This window comes from Macrotis lagotis, chromosome 3 (assembly GCF_037893015.1).
Source record: "Macrotis lagotis isolate mMagLag1 chromosome 3, bilby.v1.9.chrom.fasta, whole genome shotgun sequence".
NCBI classification, from domain to species: domain Eukaryota; kingdom Metazoa; phylum Chordata; class Mammalia; order Peramelemorphia; family Peramelidae; genus Macrotis; species Macrotis lagotis.
Window position 1 is genome coordinate 304,128,667 of NC_133660.1, and position 20,894 is coordinate 304,149,560.

General features: G+C 34.2%; 1 protein-coding gene and 1 pseudogene across 1 annotated transcript; one reads left to right on the forward strand and one right to left on the reverse strand.

The window, feature by feature from the left end:
- The first annotated feature begins 5,807 nt into the window (after positions 1 to 5,807).
- Positions 5,808 to 6,780, forward strand: LOC141519678 (olfactory receptor 4C46-like; annotated as a pseudogene).
- Positions 6,781 to 16,918: 10,138 nt separating this feature from the next.
- On the reverse strand, positions 16,919 to 17,848 carry LOC141517091 (olfactory receptor 4C12-like). The gene has a single exon (XM_074228010.1). It carries the CDS (start codon positions 17,846 to 17,848, stop codon positions 16,919 to 16,921), a length of 930 nt encoding a protein of 309 aa, XP_074084111.1.
- Positions 17,849 to 20,894: the final 3,046 nt, after the last annotated feature.

Genomic DNA, 20,894 nt, shown 5'->3' on the forward strand with positions numbered 1-20,894 from the left:
TCCACAGTTCTTTCTGTTGATACAGATGGTATTCTCCATTGCTGACAGCCTCAAATTGTCCCTGATTGTTGCACTGATAGAATGAGCTAGTCCTTCAAGATTGATCATCACCCCCATGTTGCTGTTAGGGTGTGCAAAGTTTTTCTGATTCTGATCATCTCACTCAGCATCAATTCACACAAAATGCTTCAGGCTTCCCTGAATTCCCATCCCTCTTGCTTTCTAAGCTTTCTAATAGAATAAATAGAATAATAGTGTTCCATGACATATATACATATAAATATGTATATATGTATACACACACACACACACACACACACACACACACACACACACACACACACACACACACATATATATATATATATATATATATATATATATATATATATATATATATATATATATATATATACCACAGTTTGTTAAGCCATTCCCTAATTGAAGGACTTTTACTTAATTTCCATTTCCCTGCCACCACAAACATGGGTGCTATGAATATTTTTGTACAAGTGTGGTTTTTACCTATTTTCATAATCTCTTCAGGGTATAGACTCAGTAGTTACATTGCTGGATCAAAGGGTATGCACATTTTTGTTGCCCTTTGGGTGTAGTTGCAAATTGCTCTCCAGAAATGCTGGATGAGTTCACAGCTCCACCAACAAAATATTAGTGTCCCAGACCTCCCACAACCCTTCCAACAATGATCATTGTCCTTTCTGGTCATATTGACCAATCTGAGATGTGTGAGGTGGTACCCGAGAGATGCTTTAATTTGCATTTCTCTAATAAGTAATGATTTACAGCAATTTTTCATATGACTATGGATTGCTTTGATCTACTCATCCACAAATTGCATTTTGCATATCCTTTGATCATGTGTCAAGTGGGGAATGGCTTGTTTTTATTAAAATTTGACTCAGTCCTCTGTATATTTTAGAAATGAATCATTTGTCAGAAATACTAGTTGTAATAATTGTATCCCAGTTTAATTCATTTCTTTTGATCTTGGTTACAGTGGTTTGTTTGTGCAAAAGCTTTTTCATTTAATGTAATCAAAATTATCTAGTTTGTTTTTAGTCATGTTCTCCATCTCTTTTTTGGTCATAAACTGCTTTCCTCACCATAGATATGACAAGTAAACTACTCCTTGAGTTTCTAGTTTGCTTATAAAAATTTTTTATTTCTAAATCCTGTATCCACTTGGATCTTATCTTGGTATAGGGTGTAAGGTGTTGGTCTAATCTAAGTTTCTTCCATACAAACTTCTCATTTTCCAAGCAATTTTTATCAAAAAGGGTTTTTATCCCAATAGCTGGACTCTTTGGGTTTATCAAACAGCAGATTACTATAATCATTTCTTGCTATTGCACCTAGTCTTTTCTACTGGACCACCACTCTATTTCTTAGCCAATACCAGACAGTTTTGATGACTGTTGGCTTATATTATAATTTTAGAACTGGTAGGGCTAAGCCATCTTCTTTTGTTCATTGAATCCCTGCAAATTTTTGACTTTTTATTTCTCATATGAATTTACCTACTACTTTTTCTAACTCATTAAAGAAAGTTTTTGGAATTTTGATTGGTAGGGAGCTAAACAGGTAGTATAGTTTTGGTAAATTGTCATTTTTATTCTATTATCTCGACCTATCCATGAGCAGTTGATGTTTGCCCACATATTTAAATCTGATTTTATTAGTGTGAGTAGTGTTTTGTAATTGTTTTCAAAAAGTTTCTGAGTCTGCCTTGGCAAATAGACTCCTAGGTATTTTATATTGTCTGCAGTTACTTTGAATGTTATTTCTCTTTTTAGTTCTTCTTGCTGTATCTTGCTAGTCATATATAGGAAAGTTGAGGATTTATGAGGGTTTATTTTATATCCTGTGACTTTAATAAAGTTGCTAACTGTTTCCAGTAGTTTTTTGGATGATATTTTTGGATTTCTCTAGGTATACCATCATGCCCTCTGCAAAGAGTGAGCGTTTTGTCTCTTCCTTCCCAAATTTAATTCAATTTATTTTTCTTCTCTAATTGTTGAAGTTAACATTTCTAATACAATATTGAATGGTAGTGGAGATAATGAGCACCTATGTTTTACCCCTGGTCTTATTGGGAATACCTTTAGCCTATCCCCCTTGAATATAATGCTTGGTGATGGTTTCAGATAGATATTGCTTATTAGTCTAAGGAACAGTCCATTTATTGCTATACTTTCTAGTGTTTTTAGTAGGAATGGGTGCTATATTTTGTCAAAAAGCTTTTTCAGCACCCATTGATATCATCAAATGATTTCTTATAGCTTTGTTATTGATATAATTAATTATAATAACAGTTTTTCTAATATTGAACCAACTCCGCATTCATGGGATAAATCCTACTTGGTCATAATATTTTGTCCTAGTGATAACTTGTTGGAATCGTTTTGTTAAGATTTTCTTTCAAATGTTTGCATCTATAACAGATAGGTAGATAGATAGATCTTTAATTTTCTTTCTCTGTTTTAACTCTTACTGGTTTATGTATCAGCACTATATTGGTATCATAGAAAAAGTTAGGCAGAATTCTGTATTTAATTTGGGGATTTTAATTTTTTCTTTCTCTAATTTTTAGTTGCATATTTATTTCCTCTTTCTCTAATTTATTCATGTAAGCATTTAAAGACATAATATATCCCCTGACAGCTGCTTTGAGTGCATTCCATAAGTTTTGGTATGTTGTTTCCTTATTGTCATTATCTAGGATGAAATAATTAATTCTTTCTATAATTTGCTGTTTGATTCATTCATTTTTAAAATGAGGTTATTTAGTTTACAAGTCTATATCTCCCTAGCCCAATATTGCATTTGATTTTTATTGCATTATGATCTGAGAAAGATATATTCACTATTTCTGCCGTTCTACAATTTATCTTTAGATTTTTATATACCCTAGTACATGGTCAATTTCTGTGTAAGTGCCATGTACTGCAGAAAAAAAGTATATTCCTTTCTATTCCCTTTCAGTTTCCTCCAAAAGTCTATAATATCTAGGTTTTCTAACAATCTATTTACCTCCTTAATATCTTTCTTGTTTTTTTATGATTAGATTTATCTAAATCTGAGAGTGGGAGCTTGAGTTCTCCCACTAATAGAGTTTTGCTTTCTACATCTTCCTGTAGTTCTTTCAGCTTCTCTTCTAAGAATTTGGGTGCTATCCTATGGGGTGCATACATATTCAATATTGAAATCACTTTATTGTCTATGATGCCTTTTATGGGGATATAGTTTCTTTCCTTAGCTCTTCTAATGCTATCTACTTTTTTCCACTGCTTTGTCTGAAATAAGGATTGCTACCCTGCTTTTTCACTTCAACTGAAGTAAAATATATTTTGCTCTAACCTTTTAGCTTTACTTTATATGTATCTCTCTGCTTCAAATGAGTTTCTTGTAAGCAACATATTGTAGGATTCTGTTTTTTTAATCCAGTCTGCTATCTGCTTACGTTTTTACTTACCTTCTTACATTTTAAGGGAGAGTTCATCTCATTAACAATCAGAGTAATAATTATTAACTCTTTATTGCCCTCTATGCTATTTTACTCCATTTGCACTTTCCCCCTTTTTCACATTATCCATATTTTCCAGTATTTTGTTTCTGAATACCACCATCTTCACTGTGTTTTCCCTCATAATCCTCCCCCACCCCTTTCTTTCCGCTTTCCCTTTTTCCCTTTTTCTTCCCTTCCTTCTGTTAGTTCCCCATTTTCTCCCCCTTCCTGTCTCCATTCCCCCTCTTTCCCCTTTTAATACAGTAAAGTTAAGATGTTTCTTAAATTAACTGAATGTGTATGTAAATTAACTTAAAGTCAAGTCTGATGAGAGAAAGTTTCAAGTGTTTCTCATCTCCTCCCTTCTTCCCCCTCTATTACAATAGGTCTTTGGTACTTCATAATGTGATGAGATTTACCCCACTCAATCCTCTCCATCCTTCCTTCTCCTTACTGTCTCCTTCTTTTAGGAGGTAGTTTTTTTTTTAAATCACTCTATCTGAATCACAGAAAATCATTAATAGCCATTACTTCTGGCTAAGTATATGCTCTCTGATAGTTATAATTCCCAAGAGTTACGAGAAGCTTTTTTCCATATTGGGATATGGTCAGTTTTATTTTATTTGATAGCAGGTTTTTTCTCTTTACCCTCCCCCTTTTTAAACCTTTTCACATGTCTCTTGAATTTCCTGTTTGATGTCCAAATTTTCTATTTAGCTCTCATCTTTTGTTGGAAATTTCCCATTTTTAGGGGCTTTTTTGCAAGGCTAATGGGCTTAAGTGGCTGGCCCAAGGCCACACAGCTAGGTAATTATTAAGTTTTTGAGGCCAAATTTGAACTCAGTTACTCCCGACTCCAGGGCAGGTGCTCTATCCACTGTGCCACATAGCCACCTGTCTCAATTTGTTAAATGACCATCTTTTCCCCTTGAAGACAACAAGGCTCAATTTTGCAGGATAGTGGATTCCTGACTTCATTCCAAGCTCCTGTGCTCTTCAGAATATCACATTCACGGCCCTTCCATCCTTTTATGTTGAAGCAGCCAGGGCCTACATAAATCTTTTTGTGGTTTCTTGGTATTTACATTGTTTCTTTCTAGCTGGTTGCAGTATTTTCTCTTTTATCTGATAGTTCTGGAATTTGGCCACAACATCCCTGGATATTCCAGATGATATTGACCCATTAATGTGAATACTTTTTGGTCCATCATCCAGTGCTTTTCTAAACCATGTAAATGTATTATCAACTTGTCTACATCTCTCAGTGTTATGTAGCAGTAATGATTTGATAAAATGATATGAATGATTAAATTGAATTAACCTTATTAAAATAGTTATTTAATGTGCTCAGTGAGGAAATGAATATATTTCCATCTTAAGAACACACGTTGAAAACTAGGAGAGACCATAAAGGAAGGAGACCTATATATCCCTCCCCCCACATACACATATATAGCAATACTCAAATGAAGAAAATGAGGCAAAGCAACATTAAGTAAGTTAGATGCTCAGTAGTGAAGTAAATAGACTAATGAATTTGCAATCCAAAATTACATGAATTCAAATTCTTCCTCAGTAGCTTATTAGGCCTTCTATTCTAGAAAAATAATTTTTCTTATCCTTAATTTCCTTACCTCTAAAATGAGTAGAATAATAGCGTCTTTCTCAAAGAGTTATTGTTTGAATGAAATGAGAAAGGATATGTAAACCACTTTTCAAAGTAAAGTACAAAATTATTTGCATTTTATGTTTATTGAAAATACTAAGTACAATATTTATTATCAGTAATATGCATCTGACAAAAATCTGAAAGCATGCTCTCTTAAGCTCAACTCTTATCCCCTAACTTCTACACCATATGTCTCTTCACTAAAACACTTTAAGTAAAAGGTCAGAGAGCTTAGAGGACATAAATAACTTATTTCGTTTACACAATGGTAGGGATATTTGAGATATAGATGTAGTATTCTAGGATTCCAAGGTCAAATTTTTCCATATGACCTTTATAGAGGAAAATCCAAAAAAATTCAATATTCCCTTATTGAAAACTTTTCTTTTTTTTACAGATAAATATAATTCTTTTTTTTTTTTAGGTTTTTTGCAAGGCAAATGGGGTTAAGTGGCTTGCCCAAAGCCACACAGCTAGATCATTATTAAGTGTCTGAAACCGGATTTGAACCCAGGTCCTCCTGACTCCAGGGCTGGTGCTTTATCGACTGCGCCACCTAGCCGCCCCCGATAAATATAATTCTTGCCTGAATTCAATGCCTCTATGGATTAAATGGATAATGGAAAAAATTTGACTGAATTTATTTTAGTGTGTCTTACAGAAAATTCAAAAGTGCAGAAGATTGTTTGTGTGGTGTGTGTGTGTGTGTGTGTGTGTGTGTGTGTGTGTGTGCACGTGCGTGCACATATTTCATCATCTATGTTTTATAATGGTAGGTAACACACTCATTCTCATTACCATCAACATCAGTCCAAGTCTGCATTCCCCTTTGTACTGTTTTCTGGCCTACCTGTCCTTTAGACATGCCTGCTATCCCTCTGTTAACACACCTAAATTTACTATAGACTCATTTTATGAAAAGAAAACCATTTTCTTTAATGGTTGCATTGTGCAAGTCTTTGGTGAACACTTCTTTGGAGGTGCTGAGGGAAACCTGCTATCAGTAATGACCTATGACCATTATATGGCCATTTGTAAGTCCCTACACTGCATGACCATTATGAATTGGCAAGTGCTTGGCCTCTTAGTGGCTGTGGTCTAGATAGGAGGCCTAATCCATGCAACAATCCAAAGGATCTTCATGATCCAATTGCCATTTTTGTGGTCCCAATGTCATAGATTATTTTATATGTGACATAAATCCTTTGCTGAACCTTGCCTGCACTGACACTCCCATCCTTTGTCTAGGTGTTGCAACCAACAGTGTTTTCATCTGCTTATTAAACTTCCTTCTGTTTATGATCTCCTATGATGTCATCCTGAATTTTCTGAAAACCCACAATGCAGAAGGAAGTTGCAAAGCCCTCTCTATCTGTGGTTCCCACATTACTATAGTCATTTTATTCTTTATTCCCTGAATTTTTATCTGAGGCCAGCCACAGTTTTGCCAAATGATAAAACAGTTGCAGTCTTTTATACAATTATTACTCCCATGTTAAACCCTTTAATCTATACACTGAGAAATATCCAGATGAAAAATGCCATCAGGAAATTATACTGCCAGAAAGAGATTTTGTTTAACTAGTAAAGGCCCCATAACAAAACTCCCAAACTTAGAGTCAGGTTGCAAAAGATGAATTTTGTTAATCAGTGAAGAGAAAATTCAAGGATATATTAAAAAAGAAATTGCTAACTAGTGTTCATTGTGTCCACATTGGCAACTTTGCCTTTATGATTTCTTTTTATATGTAAAAAGGGCTCCATATTAGGAGTTATAAGATTAACTTTATTAATAATAAAGGAGAAACGAGAGACCCATAGCACCTATGGACAGACTATATCATATTCTTTAATTTCTGAATAAGCACATATATATACATATACAAAAGAGGTATTTTTTCACACATAAAATGCTAATATTGGAATGTTTCTCATTAAAAAGATCAATTAAATGTCACAATAGCTTTTTGTGTATCCATTCTATGTCAGGTATTTTTTTTTATTTAATGTTTATTCTCATTTTGTACAAATAATTTTTTTACATTCATAAAATATTCTTGTTTAAGAGTAAATGAAATACCCCCTCTCGTCCATAAATATAGACTTGCTTGAGTGTTAAATGGGAGAGAAAAAAAATTAAAATTAAAATATAATAGTAATAATTGTAGGTATGGCTAGGTGGTACAATGGTTGGAGCACCAGCCCTGGAGCCACGAGCACCTGAGCCCACATCTGGCCCCGTATACCCAACAATTCCCCAGCCATGTGACATGCCAGCTACCTGAACCCCACTGCCCTGCAAAAAAACCAAAAAAAAAAGAAAAAAGATCCAAAATAAAATAAAATAGTAATAGTAGTAGGGGTGGATGAGTGGCAGACAGAGCATTGGCCCTTGACCTAGGAGCACCTGGGTCCAAATCTGGCCTCAGACATCAAACGATCACCCTGCTATGTGGCCACTGGCAAGCCACCCAGCCCCATTTGCCCTGCACTACCCCAAAAATAATAATAATAAAAATGTGCTTGAGTCTTTGTTCCAACACCAATACCTCTGTCGCAGGTGGATCACATTCTTTAGGATAAGTCCATCACAAAAGTTACTTCCATATTTTTCCACCGTTGCCATTGCTGATAGCAACTCCCTCCTTTCATATTTCTCCACTACCATTTACTATATTTTCTCTCTCCTTTCACTCTGACTCTGCTGTAGGGTAACTGAGTGGCACAGTATACAGATCCCTGGCTCTGGGCCCAAGAGGCCCTGAGCCCCACTACCACCCCTTAGGCCCATCTTCCACCTGGCCCTATGGTCCTAGACAGGCCATCTAATCCCAGCCCCTTGCAAGAAGTAAAAAAGAAAATGTGTTATATCTGACCACTCTCCCCCGCCATGTTCTATCCTATCCTCCATGACTCACATCCCTCCCTTCCCCCTGTGCCTCCCTTACTTCTTACTCGAGATATCCATATCCCATTGAGTATATATGCTGTTTCCTCTCCTAGCCACCTCTGATCAGAGCGAAGTTTCCCTCATTCCCCCTTGCCTTCCCCCCTTCCATATCATTGCAATAGCTCATTGTAATAAAGAAAAATCTTATTATATGAAATATCTTGGCCTATTCCCCCTCTCCTTTTACTGTCTCCCATTAAATTTCCCTTTTTTTTTCTATTGACTCCATTTTTACACCATATTTTTATCTTCGAATTCAGCTTTCTTCTGTGCTTCAATTATAAAAGCTCCCTCTACCTGCTCAATTAACTGAGAAGGTTCATATGAGTATTATCAGTGTCATTTTTCTATATAGTAATACATGCGGTTTATCATCATTAAGTTCCTCATATTTTCCCCTTCTCCTCCAATCTCTATGCTTCATCCGAGTCCTGTATCTGAAGATCAAACCTTCTGTTCAGCTCTGGCCATTCCAACAGGAACCTGTGAAATTCCCCTAGTTCATTGAAAGTCCATCTTTTTCCCCTGCAAGAAGACATTCAGCCTTGCTGGGTAGTTGATTTTTGGCTGCATTCTAAGCTCTTTTGCCTTCTGGTATATTATATTCCAAACCCTACAACCCTTTAATGTAGTAGCTGCTAAGTCCTGTGTGATCTTGACTGCAGCTCCACGATATTTGAACTGTGTCCTTCTGGCTGCTTGTAATATTTTCTCTTTGACTTAGGAGTTCTGGAACTTGGCTATAATATTCCTAGGGGTTGGTTTTTTGGGATCTTTTTCTTGGGGGGATCAGTGGATTCTCTCCATTCCTAGTTTGCCCTCTGCTTCTAGAATAGCAGGGCAATTTTCCTGTAGTAATTCTTTGAAAATGATGTCAAAGCTCTTTTCCTGATCATGACTTTCAGGTATTCCAATAATTTTTAAATTATCTTTTCTAAGTCTGTTTTCCATATCAGTTGTTTTTTCAATGAGATATTTCATATTTTCTTCTAATTTTTCATTTTTTTGGTTTTGAAGTATTGATTCCTGATTTCTGGTAAATTCATCAATCTCCCTGAATGCTATTCTTTGTCTGAAGGATTTGTTCTCCTCAGAGAGTTTTTTTGTCTCCTTTTCCATCTGGCCAATTTTTCTTTTTAAAGCATTCTTCTCCTCCATAACTTTTTGAACTGTTTTATCCATTTGACCTAAGCTGGTTTTTAGCATGCTATTTTCTTCAGCATTTTTTTGGATTTCCTTGACTAAGCTGCTGACTTCATTTTCATATTTTTCCTGCATCTCTCTCCTTTCTTTTCCCAGTTTTTCTTCCAACTCCCTCATTTGATTTTTCAAAGTCTTTTTTGAGCTCTGTCATAGCCTGAACCCAATTTGTGTTTTTCTTGGAGTCTTTAGATGCAGGAGCTTGTGCTTCCTCATCTTCAGACTTTGTATTTTGATCCTTCTTGGGCTCATTTGCAAAATATTTCTCAATGGTGTTCCTCTTTTTGCTCTGCTTGCTCATTTTCCCAGCCTTAGCCTGTTTTTGGGGTGCTTCCTGATCCCACAAGGGTCTCAGTGTGTGAGACTCTGTCCTCCCTCCTGGTTTGTGAATGACCATATGCACTTTTGAAGACATTATTTTAGATGTATGTTTGGGTAACCACATAGACACTCAGAAGTAAATACAAGAGAGAAATAATACAAATAAGAGAGCAGAATTAGATCCAAAGAGAAGAAAGAAAACATTAGAGAGAAAAAATAATACATAACAACTTTTGAAATTTGAAGAAAATAATATTTGGTCTTCATTTAAGCTCCCTAACTCCTCCTCTGCATATGGATGATATTTTCCTTCAAAAATTTTTAAAAATTGTCTTTAGTTATTGTACTGCTGAAATGATCAAGAGTATCATCAACCCATGTTGATGTTATCATATATAATGTTCTTAGAATTCTTCTCATTTCACTCAATTTCAATTCATTCAAATCTTTCCAGGTTTTCTGTCTGGTCAGGTGGTTCATCACATACACATACATGCATGTGCACTCAAACACATACACAATGATTAAGAAGTTTTGGACTAGAGAATATAGTAGATTAAAGTAATTGGTAATAAAAGTAATTAATTAAAGTAATTGTAGTAATAAGTTTAGAAGTGCTGAGGCAAAGATTAGAAGAAAAAGGCAAAAGATGGAAAATATTAGCAAAAAAGGTATTTTTCAGAGAATAAAATGATTTAGTTGGATGATTGAATAGGATCCTTGAGTTTATTCACAGGTCAATGAATTGGGAAAGAAGTGTCTCACAGAGCACATTAGCATGTCATTAGAGTTATAAAGTAAAGGTACTAGCTATAGAGAGGAAGTCTAGGTCCATGTGTGTGTGTGCGTATGTTTGATGCAAGGAACTCTCTACTGTAACGGCAGAGAATATGAGTGTGAACAAATTCTCAGTAAAATATGCTCTAAGATTCAGTGTCTTAAAAATAGCTAGCAGTTTAGTTTAATTTTATTGGGGAGGGGGCATAAGATGAAGGCGTCATAAATGGAATTTATATATTTATTTATTTATTCATGGATTATCTATTATTAATTCATTTATTTAGCTAATTTGTTCATTCATTTGTTTATTTTTTTTTAATGTACTTATTAGAGAAATAACCATTCAAGGACTGACTTCTACCACTTTAGATATAGGAATTTTGTGCAAATCTATTTCTTATCTGGGATGACCATTCTCTCAAAATATGTAACGCCATGATTCCCATATTGTAATGTTGACTCCAGGCTTATAGTGGACACATTGGTTAGCCAAGAAATGAATTCAGTATAGAAATCTAGAGACTCATTTTATTTTTAATTTAATATTTATTTGTCCCCAATTACAAGCAAAAATAATTTTAAACTTTTATTTTTTAAATTGAGTTTCAAATTTTCCCTCTCTTTCCCTATTCCTCTTTGAGAAGTTAAACATTTTAATACAGATTGTGCATATGTAGTCATGCAAAACATAGCTTATTATGGCGTGGCTAGGTGGCACCGTGGATAAAGCACCAGCCCTGGAGTCAGGAGTACCTGAGTTCAAATCCAGTCTCAGACATTTCATAATTACCTAGCTTTGTGGCTTTGGGCGAGCTACTTAATCCCATTTGTCATGCAAAAACCTAAAAAAAAAAAACCCATACCTTATTAGATGAAATTTTTTAAAAAATCAAGAAATATAAAGTTAAAAAAGGTGATGATGATCTGTATGCAGACTCCAGCAGTTCTTTTTCTGGTGATGTATAGCATTTTTCATCATAACATTTTTTAATTATCTTGGTGCATTGCTGAGAATAGCTAAATCATGCATAATTGATAATTTTACAATATTGTTGTAATTCTGTTCAATTATCTCCTGCTTTTATTCATTTATTTCACTCTGCTTCATTAATGTAAATCTTTCCAGACTTTTTCAGAGAACATCTAGCTCATCTTTTGTTATAGTGACATGCACAAAAACTTTTTTAGTCCTTACCCAATTGTTGGGGATCCCTAAATTTAAAATTGTTTGCTACCAGACAAGAACTTTAATACTTTGAATATTTTTGTGCATAAAGTTATTTCATAATGCTAGATCAACGAGTATGAATGGTTTTATAGTCCTTTGGGAGTAGTTTCCAATGGTGCTATATAATGGCTGAATTAATTCACAACTCCACCACCAATGTATTAGTTTCCCATTCCCTTCAACATTATCATTTTCCGTTTCTATTCTATTAGCCTGTCTAATAGGTGTGAGATATTATGTCAGATTGCTTTAACTAACATTTCTCAAATCAATAGTGATCTACAGCATTTTGAGATAGATAGTTTTGAAAATTCAATCTGCAAACTATTCTTTTCTATTCATTAAAGAATGGTTCTTGGGGGGCAGAGTCAAGATGGTAAATGCAGGCACTTCCCTGAACTTTCTTTAAATCACTCCAAATACCTTTAAATGATTCAAAACAAAATCTAGAGTTGCAGAACCCATAAAAAAACTGAGTGAAACAATTTTCCATTCCAAGACAACTAGGAAAATCCGCAGAAAGATCTGTTGTCTCAGGATAAGAGAGGACCTCAGAGCAGTATGAATTGTTGAATTTGAAGGGATAATTTATTAAAACAATGGAGTTAATGGGGGAGGCAAGAGAGAAATGGAGCAAGAAAATATATAATGGGGTAAGTTATTTCACATAAATGAGGCAAGACAAAACTTTTGTAGTGGAGTGGAAGAGGGAAAAGTTGAGAAGTTAGTGAGACTTTCAGAACTGCCTGAGAGACAGAATAACACACATACTCAATTCAGTAGAGAAATCTATTTTACACTACAAGAAAGTAGAAGAGGAAAAATAAGGGAGAAAGGGGCCTGCTGAGGTTTGTAGGAGATAGAAGGAAGGGGAGATTATGGGAGGGGGTAGTTAGATGCAAAACACTTTTGAGGAGGGAACTAGTGAAAAGAGTGAGAGAGTAAAATAAAAGGGGATGGGGGAATAGAATGGAGGCAAATGCAGTTAGCATTAAGGACTATAGGAAAATATATTGAAACAAGTTTCTCTGATAAAGCTTTCATTTCTCAAACATAGAGAACTAAGTCAAATTTCTAAAGAAAATTCAGATCAATTCCCCAATTGAAAAATGATCAATATATATGAACAGTTTTCAGTTGAGGTTATCAAGGCTATTTAATTCATTTTTTTAAATGTTCTCACTCACTACTCAAAGGAGAAATAGTGGAACAATTGGAACAATTCTGAGGTACTACCTTATATCTATTGGATTGGCTAATTGGACAGAAAGAGAAAATGATAGGCGTTGGAGGGTATGTAGGAAAAATGAGATATAAATGCACTTTTGGAGGAATTGTGAGAGGACTCAGCAATTCTATAGAGTTATTTGGAACTAAGCTAAAATGCTATAAAACCATGCCTACCCTCAGATCTAGCAATGCCACTACTAAGTCTATATTCCAGAAGGGATGAAAAACAGGAAGGACTAGGATCTAGATCTATAAGGATATGTCTAGCAGTTCTTTTCTGATGTCAAAAAACTAGAAATTGAAGGGCTACTCATCACTTATTGAATGACTGAACAAATTATGTTATATGAATAAGATGAAATGGTTTTCTGTCATAAGAAATATGAACCAGTTGCTCTCAGTAAAAACCTTGCAAAAGCACACGTAATGGGTAATGCATTATATTCAAAGTAAAAATAATTTTGTAAAATGATCAGCTGTGGATGATTTACCTTTTCTCTGCAATGCTATGACCCAAGAGAACTCTTCAGGACTTATAATGAAGAAAATCATCCATCCCCAAAAAAGAGCTGATGGTATCTCAATACAGACTGAAACATGCTTTTATATTCACTTAATTTTTCTTGAGGTTTCTTTTTTTGGGGGGGGTATGTTTAGTTTTATAACTATTGTGGTGATGTTTTTCATGACTATACATATTTAACATGTATCAGATGACTTACTTTCTCAGTAAGTGGCCCTGGGGTGAGAGAAGGGAAGAGAATTCAGGGTTCAGAGTTTAAAAGTAAATGTTGAAATTAATTTTTTTTGCATGTAACGGGAAAAATAAAAAATAAAAATAAAAAAGTATGACTATTTCCATAAATTTGACACATTTTGTTATATATTTGAGAGATGAGAACTTTATCATAGAAATATGTCTAAAATTTTTCCATAGTTATGATTGCTAACTTTATCCTATTTCCCACCATTCATTCTGTACTTTATCTCTTTTCACCATTCTCAAAAGTGTATTTCTTCTGACAAATGTCTCTTCCAAACCGTCCCCCCTCCTATTAGGACCACCTTTCCTTTATACCTTCCCTCATACTTGATAAATTTCTTTTTTTAATGGGAATTCACATTTTAATAAACTCCAGACGGAATTTCACATCGATCTCCAGAAAATCTGAATTAGTTCACAATTCGATCAAAAGTGTATTAGGGTTCCAGCTTTCCCACATTCCCTTCAAAAGTTAACCACTTTCCTATTTATTCATATTGGTTAATCTGATAGTTGTGAAGGGGTACCTCAGAACTGTTTATTTAAGAAAGATTTTATTTATTTTGAGTTTTACAATTTTCCCCTTAATTTTGCTTCCCTCCACCCACAGAAGGCAGTCTGTTAGTCTTTACATTGTTTCCATGGGATACACTGATCTACGTTGCATGTGATGAGAGAGAAATCATATCCTTAAGGAAGAAAATTAAAGTATAAGAGATAGCAACATTACATAATAAGATACCTTTTTTTTCTAAATTAAAGATCACTGGTAGATTTCTATATCCAATTTTACTGTATGACCCTCTTAGAGTCAATTCCAATATGAGTAAGTTTCCCACCACCTCACCCATCTCTACCCATATAACAGCATTTATGATATTTTTACATCAGATAATTTTCCCTATTCTACCTCTCCTTTACCTTTTCTCCCAGGGCATTTTTCTTTTTCATCCTTTTATTTTATTTTTTTAAAATATCCCATTATATTCAACTCTCCTTGCATCTATCATGAGAAAGCTCTTATGAGTTCCAAATATCATCTTTCCATGTAAGAACAGTTTAATCTTATTAAATCCCTTGTGGTTTTCTTTTTCTCTGTACTTTTTATGTTTCTCTTCATTCTTGTTTTTGAAAGTGAAATTTTCTGTTTTCCTCTGGTTTTATGATCAAGAATACTTAAAAATCATTAATTTCATAGAATTTCCAGTTTTTTTTTTCTCTGAAGAATTATACTCAGCTTTTCTGGCTACATGATTCTTGGTTGTAATCCTTAACCCCTTTCCTCCCCTTGGAATATCATAATATTCTTTTATTCTTTGATGTAGAAGCTTGCAAAATTTTTATGTCAGCCTGCCTGTGGCTCCATCCACAACATTTGAATTATTTTGTTGTGATTGATTTTGATATTTTCTCCTTGAACTTGGAATTCTGAAATTTTTGGTACATTTCTGGTAGTTTTCATTTTGCTTTTTCAGAAAATGATTAGATCCTTTGTTTATAGAATATGAGTAGAACTTTTTTTGATAGTTTCTTGAAAGTTGATGTCTAAGTTAATTTTTGAATTATGACTTTCAGGAAGTCCAATATTTTAAAAATCTAGTTTCCAGGGTCAATTGTTTTTCCTCTGAAATATTTCACATTGCCTTTTTTTATTCTTTTTTTTTTTGTTTTATTGTATCTTGTTGTCTCATGGAATCATTAGCTTCTATCTGCTAAATTCTAATTTTAAGAAATAATTTTCTTCAGTGAGATTTTGTACTTCTTTTTGATTTGGCCAATTCCATTTTTAATAGGATTTGTGCCTCCCTTTACATTTGGTCAATTTTGCTTTGTAAGGACTTTTTCCTTAGTGAATTTTTCAGTTCTGCTTTTCAAGGCATTCTTCTCTTCTCTTTGAATTTTTGTATCTTTTTTACCATCTGGCTTTTTCTATTCTTTTAAGGTGATATTTTCCTCAGTAGTTTTGGGCTCCCTTATAAAGAGGGAAAGCACAAAATGCTGTCTACCTGCAGCTCCCTCATCATCATCATCATCATCTTTATTATTATTATTATTATTATTATTATTATTATTATTATTATTATGTTCTTTGTTTCCTTTTTTACTAATGGTACTGAAGGCAAACAGCAGCACCCTGTTCTTCACTGGAATGGTGGTGAGTCCCTAACTCCACTGTATTTTCCAGCTCTGGTGTGTTACTGCTCCTTCCTGTCTTGGAAATGCCATCTAAGGGTATGACTCAAATTTGAGTATAGGCAAAGCAGCAGAGTCTTGTCCCCAGTGCTAGCAAAGTGAACCCTCTATTCTATTTCTGACCAGGTGTTTGATCCCCTTACCATCTATGGACTGAGAACTCTGAAAACAGCTACTATTTCTACTGTTGCTGATTCAGTCACTCCCAAGACCTGACTTGCTGTGGCCAGGTCTTTACGGGTGTGACCACTCTCAACTGGATGCAACAGACCTTTCCTGTCAATCTTCCAAGTGATCAGCCTGGAAATTGTTTTGCACTGTCCTTGTGGGACCTTCCACTTCACAATTTGTTTTAAGTTGCTATTTAAACATCTTTGGAGAGGTATTGTACATATCTCATTTAAGTACTGGCCTCCTCTCCATAAGCATGGATTCTCATACAGTATTATTTTATGCAGTTATTCGTTTCTATTCATTTCTTTTCAAACTTTTCCTTTAATAGGTAGCCCTGATAATAATGGTGTTTTTATTCTTCTCTGAGGAATGAGGGTAAAAATACCAATTTGCCAATAGATGAGAAATAATCTTGCCAGGGTCAGAGAAAAAAGAATTAACGAATAATAAGTAACTATTTCTCAGTTTTGTAATAGTAGCAATAGCGATACCCAATCTTGACGTGTAGTAGGATTCCAGTGTGATAGAGAGTCTTTAATAGCCTTTTGAACTGGATGACAATTGGCCATTTTTGGTGAATGACTGGGAAATACATGATATCATCAGAAAAACAATTTAAAAAGAACTACTAAAGATAACTAAAATTTAGGCAAGATAAGGAAGTCTTCATAATATTTTCCTTTTCCTTTAGCTCTGAAAGGGTTGAGCCTCAGTAAGGTATTAAATTTGAAAAAGCCATAATGCTATGTGGACTAAATGAGATAATAAAGCCAAAGTGTAACTAATTAAAAAGAGAATTGTAATAAATAAAGTTGCAATATAATATTTATTAAAAGCATTTGGTAAAAGTTGATGAGATGAATCCCTTTCATTTTTTAAACTATTTACTTTTTACCGAATTTTACTATTTGACTCCAAAGCTTTCTCATAGCATTTTTCACCTCCGTATTCCTTAGTGTGTAGATTAAAGGGTTTAACATGGGGGCCACCATAGCATAAAAAACAGCCACAGCTTTATCCATGGGAAGCGTTGTCACAGGTCTCAGGTACACAAATATACAAGGCAAAAACAATAAGACGACCACAGTGATATGGGAGACACAGGTGGAAAGGGCTTTGCGTCTCCCCTCCAGACTATGATTCTTCAGGGAGCGCAGAATGACAACATAGGAGACTATCAAAAACAGAAAATTTAACAGACAGTTGAATCCACTATTAGCTGCCACAAACAGACCAAGAGCATGTGTGTCCATGCAAACAAGACTGAGTAAAGGGTACAAATCACACATGAAGTGATCTATGATGTTGGGTCCACAGAAAGGTAACCAGATTGTGAAGAGAATTTGGATTGTTGCATGGAGAAAGCCTCCTGCCCAAGCTACTCCCACAAGGAGACCACACAACTTCCTGTTCATAATCGTAGTATAGTGGAGTGGTTTACAGATAGCAACATACCTATCATAGGCCATTACTGTGAGCAAGATGATTTCAGCAGCCCCAAACATGTGTTCTGCATAGACTTGAGTCATGCACCCATTGAAGGAGATTGTTTTCTTATCTTGTAGGGAATCCATGATAAGTTTAGGTGCAGAGGTAGATGAATAGACTGTATCTATGAAAGACAAGTGTGCCAGAAAGAAGTACATGGGGGAATTTAGAGCCTGACTGTTGTTGATGGTCACCATAATGAGAATATTGCCTGTCATTGTTAACATGTAAAGGATCAGAAAAATTGCAAATATCATTTTCTGCATTTTCATATTCTGTGTAAGTCCTAATAAAATGAATTCTGTCACATTTCTTCCATTCTCCATCTGTGTTATTTGAATGAGCAGAATAAAAAAGAGATGGACTTTATCTGCAAAGATAATCAGAGACATACAGTAACTCAAAAATTCAATATACAAGTATAAGTGAGTTATCCAGAACAAATGTTTTATTTTTTATTTTTTTTCTCAAATGATTTTAACTTAATTTTCCCAATGCATATTCCAACCTTTCTACATGAAGATCATAGTCAGTAGCCTTTATGATTGAAATTCCTGGAGAAAATCTTTAATGGTGAAAGTGAAGGACATTTAAGGGAAGAAAGATCTTGTCCAAGTTCTGCTTGGGTGAGTAGCATTTAATTAATCTATTAGCAAATATTCAAAAGACATTTGCTTTCCAAAGTTTTTTTTTCCCTTTTGATAAGTCCAAGAGTGTAGGATAATAATGATACTTTTTTTACTGCTTTCTCCTTAGTGGAATTGGGAATCATGATCTGCTTGCCCAACAATTCTATATACCAGATTGTTCTCAGTAGAAGATTAAAAAAAATCTTTTGAATTTCTATTGTAGTTTCAGTGGAATGTATAATAGATTACTGACATGCACTGAAGTCACTGACCCTAAACGCAAAAATCAATCTGTTTGTACTTATCATTTCTCCTTCTTTAAATTTAATTTTGATAAGGTTAACTTCAACATAATATCTTTGCATCTAGGAAGAAAATTTGCTATCTTCTTGTTCATTTCAAACAAAACATGAGCATTCTCTATTTGAATCATTCAGATTCAGAATAAGTTCTCATTTTGAGCTACATACTCTAAAACAAATTTTTATTCATCCGTAATTTACAATAAATGACTGAAAATTCTTTGAGACATATACTTTTCACAATTTCTTTTTTTTTAGTCTACTTTTCAAGACTGGTTTAGTATTCAGGAAATGATAGCTCCCAAATTTCAATTGTGATGGCTTCCCAAGTTTTACCACTGTGACATAACCCTTTCTCTTATATAGTCTTTCCTTCATTGATTTCCATTACTTTATTGCTGAGAACATAAATTTCATTAAAGAGAGGCTGAGAAGGGAATATAAGATAGCTAAGTCAAAAAGAAATTTATGGTCTCACCACTTTGACTCCAAAATAATTGGTATGGACAATCATAGTGTTTCTCTTCATGAATTCTGTCACTATTTGAACTAGTAACAATTTACAGAACATCCTTGGTTCTGTAAACTCAAACAAATTGTCAGCTTTAACAATAATGTGATCCAAGTTTATTTTCCTTTAAGAATCCTATCTTTCTTTAAAGCTCTGTCTGCTATCCACTACATTTTGATGTCCACCTTCCTATTCCTATTTATTAATTTTTTTCCCTTTCAAATATCCTTTAATGATATGGACATATGCATAAATATTCATCCAATAAAACATGTTTCCTTAAGAGTAGAGATTGTTTAATTACAGACTTTTCATCTAACAGTCTAACATATTACTTTATACAAATTAGATTCTTAATATAACCATTAGAATGGAATGGAACCAATTTTCACAGGATATGGTCTGTAACCCTTTCTGTATTTTGAATATCTTCATCTTTCAAACTTCAGTCTTTTCATTATACTTTCTCAACTGTGAAGGTGGAAAAGGAAAATATCTTTTTTATGTGACCAGAAGGACAATATTATGTTCTGCTCTCAGTCCACTGTGCTCTTCATCAAGATGAGTGCAGGAAAAGGGACCTCAGACAGGATCTTCGAGAAAGAATCATTATTCTGGATCATATGCTGATGATAGTACATATTTTCTCATAGAAGCAACCTTAACTGAGACGCATCTGAATAAATTCTTTGTATTTCTAGTTTAAGATTATATTCCTAGAGAATTATATCTCATGTTTCTATTATCTATGCAAATTCACCTCAGCATATATCTCAATGAGATACTTATAGGAAACCATACACACACCCATACACACAAAATAACAATTAAAAACTATGGTAATGATAGGTCAAATTTACAAAGTGCTTTCAAGTTTTCAATTCATTTTATAAATGTTATGTATTTTGATGCAAACACCAAATGTATAAGATAAGGAATATTCTTTATATCCATTTTAAAGAAGATGAAGAAACTGAACACAGCACAGTGGGTGAAGTGACTTAGCTAGAGATACACAATTTAATTTCAGTTTTCTTCCCCTGTATCCAGATCATATTCTACATCCTCTGAAAGCCAAGTACCTCAAATCATAAGGTCCATTTGTGTTATTCATTCCAATATTTTTTTATTCATAACCAGTGTCCTATTCCATTTTCTTGTATTCTTTGGACCTTTTTGAAGATGTAAAAAAGTCTTTCCAAAGTGATCTATATTGCAACTCAAAAAGGAATAAACATAAGAATATAAAATTTTTAATTAATTTTTCTATGAATAACATATTTCAGACTCAAAAACATTTATTTCTTTTTCTCAAGAGATTAAAGTTATTCCTATACCATCTATTGAAACTAGATTTCTATGCATCATGGAAAACAGAGAACTTGGTATGATTGAAAAGTATAAAATAACTAACTCACTGGGAAGTTGTGTTAATAGGAATCTTCTATTTTTTCATTGACAACTGCTCTAAGTGCTACCTCTATTTCAAACTAGTGAAGACTGAATAGGATTTTGACCTGAAGTCAAAAAAAAACTGAGTTCAGCTGTCTGGTCTTGGTCAAGCCACTTAACTCCTTTGCCTTACAAAAAACAAACAGATAAACCAAAAAGACCTGAGTTCAAATTTGTCCTCAAACACTTGACAATGTTTCAGCTGTGTGACCTTGGGCAAGTCCCTTCATCTTGATGGCCTTATATCCAGGGCCATCTACAGTTGTACTGATTCATATCTGGCACTGGACCGAGATGATTCTGGAGGAGAAGGTGAGGTTGCTGACTCAGTACAGCCTCCCTCCAATCAAATCCAATTCATATGCATGGCATGGCATCACCTCCCAGATGTCACAGTGTTCTTTAAAAACAAAAAGCAAATGTTATCTTTATCACCTTTATTTTCACACTACAATTTCTTTAGCCATATGGAAAGAGT

Bases quoted from the DNA above. Each gene is read 5' to 3' on its own strand.
- LOC141517091 (XM_074228010.1), bottom strand. From the start codon at position 17,848: ATGGAGAATGGAAGAAATGTGACAGAATTCATTTTATTAGGACTTACA.